The 6,321-nt window shown below is 37.6% G+C and overlaps 1 protein-coding gene across 1 annotated transcript in view; it reads left to right on the forward strand.

Moving 5' to 3' along the window:
* LOC107750635 (adenosine deaminase domain-containing protein 2-like) overlaps window positions 1–1,628 on the forward strand; it is an 8,881-nt gene extending 7,253 nt beyond the window's left edge. Inside the window, exons 8-9 of the mRNA XM_016566123.1 lie at window positions 1,322–1,454; window positions 1,530–1,628. Of these exons, the coding sequence (XP_016421609.1) occupies window positions 1,322–1,454; window positions 1,530–1,628 (232 nt within the window). The remainder of the gene's footprint in view (window positions 1–1,321; window positions 1,455–1,529) is intronic.
* The last annotated feature ends 4,693 nt before the right edge of the window (window positions 1,629–6,321 follow it).

The raw sequence follows: 6,321 nt of genomic DNA on the forward strand, positions 1-6,321 counted from the left end.
TATTAGCAGCACCTGTGAAAGTGTGAATGAGTAGTAGTCATGTGAAATCACTATCATACTAATTAGATTGTAAGAGCAGACAGATTGCTATAAAAGGAGGGAAGGAGCACTTCCAATCTTTGTGTTCTTGTTAGCAACGATTACTTCCAAAGAAACACATCATCGCGCTGCATCAAAATCGCCTCACATGTATTGCTACAAAGAATATTGCACCTGAAAGAACCATTTACCAGATCATCAAGAACTTCAAGGAGAGAGGTTCGACTGCAGTGAAGAAGTCTTCAGAACGTCCCAGAGTGTCCAGTAAGTGCCAGGACCGTCTCCTCCTGAGGAGTCAGCTGGAATCGTGTCACCAGCAGTGCAGAGCTTGCTCAGGAATGGCAGCAGGTTGGTGTGAGAGCATCTGCACGCACCGTGAGGCCAAGACTTTTGGACAACGGCCTGGTGTCAAGAAGGGCAGCAAAGAAGCCACTTCTCTCCAAGAAAAACGTCAAGGACCGACTGAAATTCTGCAGGAAATACAAGGATTGGAGAAGTTATTTTCTCTGATGAAGCTCCCTTCCGACTGTTGGGGACATCTGGAAAATCGATTTGTTCGGAGAAGAAAAGTTGAACGCTACCATGAGTCCCGTGTTGTGCCAACCGTGAAGATTCCTGAGACCATCCATGTGTGGGGTTGCTTTTCAACCAAGGGAGTGGGCTCTCTCATAATTCTGCCTAAAAACACTGCCATGAATAAAGAATGGTATCAAAAGGTCCTGCAAGAGCGACTTCTTCCAACGATCCATGAGCAATTTAGTGATTATCCGTGCATTTTCCAGCACAATGGAGCACCATGTCACAAAGCAAGAGTGATAAAGAAGTGGCTCGAAGACAATTACATTGAAATCTGTGGCCAGGCAAGTCCCCGGATCTCAATCCCATTGAGAACTTGTGGTCAGTCCTCAAAAGGCGAGTGGACAAGCAGAAGCCCACAAATTGTGATCAACTCCGAGACCATAGAAATGTGGAAAAAAATCTACAAATACTGAAACGGCAAACTTTGCAAAACCAAATTTGTCATTGCCAAAACTTTTTGGCCATGACTGTACAATGACAAGTCAATAGTTTAGTATTGTATTTTTGTGTTTGTTCAACCACTCATTCTGCCTAGATTCTGTCCATTGTGTTGTCTCCTATAGTTTGATGTTTGACTCCTAGAATAAAGTATTTGCATAAAACGTCTTTCACTATTTAATAGTGTGGTCTTATTCAGGCTTTTCTTTACTCAACTCAATAAATTCATTAACTTTCAGTTCCCATTATTTTATTTCTCTTTCAGTTCTCAATTTGTAAGCGGTCCTGGATCATCCAGCAGACTTTGTAAAAGAGCATTGTACTTTTGCTTCAGAGAAGTCTCAGTGCTGGCAGGCCACCATGACTTTTTGTCATTCACTACATACCGCAAAGCTAAAGTATGTACATTTATTTTAGTTTGGATAATAATATCGTGTGTGTCCGTTTTATGTTCTGTCTACATGGTTGCCCAGCTGTATCAGGAGACCAAAACTCAAGTCAATATACAGTTCTTAGCCAACAATGCTGGACCATGGAACTCTAAACACTTGGTAGATTGCTTCAGTCATTAAATGGCAGGTTGAACAACCCTTGAAATTCACTTTGGTTCCCAGTCATTTCAGGATTTTGATGTTCAGCAGACAGTCATCTTTTCTGTTGAATGTTCATTGACGTTTGAAGACGTGTTCATATATGTTCCTTTTTCAGATATTCACTTCCACTGAAAAAAAATTCTGTTTTTAAAATAGAAGAGCTTTACCAGCTATTTTGACCTGATAGTTAATTATTGTTTGTGTGGTTTTTCTCTTGCAGTGTTATTTCGATTCTGTAATTTGATGTTTTGTTTTTGATAAAGATTGCGGTGAAGAGACTTTTATGCTTGCCATACCTACATATAAATATTAGAGTACTTTTACAAGCCCATTCATAATTTATGATAAAAAAAATAAAACATTGTGAAATTGTTGTAATGTGGTTCTTTATTTAAAGGAATTAAATAATAGTTAATTACAATTCAAAATGCTTCAAGTACTTTGCATCACTGGATATTATTGTTGGCCATAATTTATTATTCAGACTCATCCACCTCAATGTCTATGGTGGTTATCACCCTGTATGCTATGCTATTGGTTGCAGGTTATTATTGTGTGAGTTTTAAAACAAATTGTATATTGGACATGTATATAGTGCAGTATGACTGAATCATAGCTACGTGGAAAGTAAGAAAACATTGGAAAATGTGTGTATATATAATGTAGAATAAGTTCTGCTTTTTAAATTTTAACACAAAACATCGTCACGTATTAAAACCTAAATAAGTAAATGAGCTCCTGTTAACCATGACTTTGGCTAATTAAACAGGAAAGTTACTGTAAAGTGATCTCAGTGAATGGATTTATTTGTACTTGCCCTTATCGGGAAAAAAGCTTATCTTAACCCGAAAGTATTTTGTTTTGACGCCTTAACTCCGGATGTGTGACGTGAACCTAATGCTAATGAACAGCTGAAAGGCGAAAAGTATCCCTTGTAGCATTGCGGCAGTACTGTAGCCCTCTTGGGTTATTAACTCCCAATGGAGAGCGGATCTTGTCCATGGGTGGATTTACAAACCTCAGTGTCGTCTTGATGGATTTTATTTGTACGAGTCTAAAGTGATGCGCTGAACAAGGTCGGTAGTCAGGTGACTTTCGGTTTTGGCTTTGCGCCATCTTTTACACTGGTGCTAGGTTTGAAATTGGTGTATTTTTTAAATTGTAACTCGTTCAACATTTGAATCTAGTTGTGTACCATTATCGTTACATTTTGTTGTTTTTGTTACTTGCTGTTTGTAGATGGGCCATTCCACCGAATTGTTGCCATTTGTTTGTTGTAAAACTTGTTTAATTATCTTTTTAAAACTGAATCTAATAACACATATATTAACTATTAACTAATCTCGGATTACTTTAGTTAGTTAAGTCCTGTTACCAAAACACGTGTGTTTAAAGCATGTTTAAAAACGTCAACTAATTCCTTTGTGTTCCCCTGTTTATTAACCATCAATAAATTGATGGTTTCATTATCAATAACTGATATCTGTAATAGAAATATTGTATATTTGTATTATATATGCACGCAAAAAAAATGTTATTAAAAAAGTTTTCTGTAGGGCAAATAGAGATATAGCGGATGTGACTGCGGTCAGGCCAGCCTCCACTTTGAAAAACACGGTCATTCTAGCTGCCACGTTGTTTTGTGGTGCGCGCATATACTAGGCGTTACGGTAATAGCGTGTAAAACTCAGATCAAAGGAAAAGCGATCTCTGGCATTCATTTATTGAGCCAGTTTCTCTGTCAATGAATGAATGAATGAATATATTTAAAATAATACAAATGTTTAAAAAACGGTCTGATAAAAATGAAAATGACTTCAAATGTTGAGTAATATTAAATGTAGAATTTTCAAATAAAATAAAAATAACTGTCTGATGAGAAATAACAAAAAACCCTTTCATGAACTTGCATATAACCATATTTATTTGTAAATTCACATAGTTATAAAAAGAAAACCTGTTTTCACAAAAAAAGTTTCACTTTTGATTAACAGTAGACCAGTCCAGAATGTAATTTCCCCAATGTCAGGACTGTCTGATTTCCCATTACAAAATAAAAGCCCCCCAAAACTCAAATGACTGGTTTTGTCTTTGATTTTGAATAGCTCTATAAAGGAAACTCCCTGTTTCCACAGACTAATTTCAATTCAGATTAGTGCAAGTTTCATGTTGACCAAGCGATATGAAGATATGAAAAGACCGAGTTTGAGAAACGAGGAAGTCTCGAGCCGTTCATGGTATCGCTTCATCAGAGACAGATGCCCATCCTGAGGGAAAGTCATGCCCCTCTTCATCGCAAACATTCAGAACCGGTTTGAAACGTTTCGATGGGCGAGTAAACGCTCGCACGAGTCTCTCGAGTGGCATTAGGTAGGCTTCTGAATGAATCACAAATTCCACACTGAAATTACTCAGAACATTTCCCCCCCGCGGGATTATAGGCTAAAGAAAGAACTACTCAGAAAGTGCTCACAACTTTCACCAATAAGGCTATTTAAAAGTTAGATATAAATGTTAGGCCAAAAGTTCAAATGTTTATTCTTTATTGATATGAGTAAAGGTTCTGAGATCAACATTATCGGAACGTGCTTATGTTATTTGAACTTGATTAAAGTTCTCTGTTGAGATAAAACGCTCTTAAAATAACGTTCTCGGAACGTCCTAAACATTTTATTGTAGCCTATCGAACGTTCTAAGAAACGTTTTTGTAACCTTTACAACCACGATAAGAAACCTGGACATTTTAGCGTTCTTAGAATATTATAAATAAACGTTCAAATGACGTTACATTTTGGGTGAAACAGAGTTATAACGTTTTTTTTTAAATCTTTCAGGAACGTTCTAGTCACGACAAGAAAAGCGGACATTTCAACGTGTTAGAAACATTTCAAAACAACGTTCCCACAATGTTTTACAACCCAAATGTGTCACATGTAAGGCAGCCGATACAGTGCCCGTGTTTAGACACGATGGTTCAGTTAGAGCAGATGATAAACACACACACACACACACACACCTGTGATGACGATCTTACCTCCACCTGCACGTAAGTTGAGGGAAACCATCCCTTGACTCCGTCCTTCTCTCCCTCCCACCAGCCTCCGTCCAGAGTTTGCGTTATTCTGATCACTTCTCCAGCCTCAAACTTCAGTCCCTGCTGATGCTGATCCCCGTTAAAGGAGTATAAACTTCGACAAAACGAGCCTGACATCGTAAACTCCTCAGGTGGCGAATCGAATCTCCAAACTGTCTCCAAAATTGTAATCCGAATGACTCCAAACTCGTCCGAGAGCTTAAGGCGTGTTTGTCGTTCTCAAGCTCGGAGTGGACTGTAATGTGAACGCTGTCAGGATCGCAGCGCATGGCACTGGAGTGAACACACCCACTCACTCACTCACTCACACATCATCATCATCTTCATCTTCAGAGACAGCAGAGCTCGTTCACTGCATTGCCTCATTCCGAAAAGCCTGATCTGTGTCACTCAACATCTGTATGATCTAATACAGGAGACCACAAAGAACTGCGACAGATCAGGCAGTTCTCCTGATGAAATACGGGGATGCCCTTATTATGACAGGTTACGATTAGAGTAACTTTTATTAATTAATTTTAGAAAATCAAATATTGTGAATTAAGTAGGAAATGTGTTTTTTTTTTTTGCCTATAAAGTGCATATAGGCTATATAGCCTATATTTACATCGAACATCAAAGTAACTGCATAAATTCGGTCAGGCCAGCCTCCACTTTGAAGAACACGGTCATTCTAGCCGCCAAGTTGTTTCGCGCATATACTTTGGCGTTACGGTAATAGCGTGTAAAACTCAGATCAAAGGAAAAGCGATCTCTGGCATTCATTTATTGAGCCAGTTTCTCTGTCAATGAATGAATGAATGAATATATTTAAAATAATACAAATGTTTAAAAAACGGTCTGATAAAAATGAAAATGACTTCAAATGTTGAGTAATATTAAATGTAGAATTTTCAAATAAAATAAAAATAACTGTCTGATGAGAAATAACAAAAAACCCTTTCATGAACTTGCATATAACCATATTTATTTGTAAATTCACATAGTTATAAAAAGAAAACCTGTTTTCACAAAAAAAGTTTCACTTTTGATTAACAGTAGACCAGTCCAGAATGTAATTTCCCCAATGTCAGGACTGTCTGATTTCCCATTACAAAATAAAAGCCCCCCAAAACTCAAATGACTGGTTTTGTCTTTGATTTTGAATAGCTCTAGGGTGTCACTCAGCCAGTTTCAGGACGATCTGATTTTGCATTACATAATAAACGCCCTCCAAAATCTCATATTCTACATGTTCTGCTTGTGAATTTGAATAGCTCTAAAAAAGGAAACTCCCTGTTTCCACAGACTAATTTAAATTCAGATTTCCAAAAACTCAAATATGACCAGTTTTGTCTTTGATTTTGGATAGCTCTAAAAAGGAAACTCCCTGTTTCCACAGACTAATTTCAATTCAGATTGACAGTTCACTACCCCAGGGTGTCACTCAGCAGGTTTCAGGACGATCTGATGTTGGATTACAAAATAAAAGCCCTCCAAAAACTTATATATGACCAGTTTTGTCTTTGAATTTGGATAGCTCTAAAAAGGAAACTCCCTGTTTCCACAGAACAATTTCAATTCAGATTGACAGTCCAC

The sequence above is a fragment of the Sinocyclocheilus rhinocerous genome, unplaced genomic scaffold, assembly GCF_001515625.1.
Source record: "Sinocyclocheilus rhinocerous isolate Xijiao unplaced genomic scaffold, SAMN03320098_v1.1 scaffold19, whole genome shotgun sequence".
NCBI lineage: Eukaryota > Metazoa > Chordata > Actinopteri > Cypriniformes > Cyprinidae > Sinocyclocheilus > Sinocyclocheilus rhinocerous.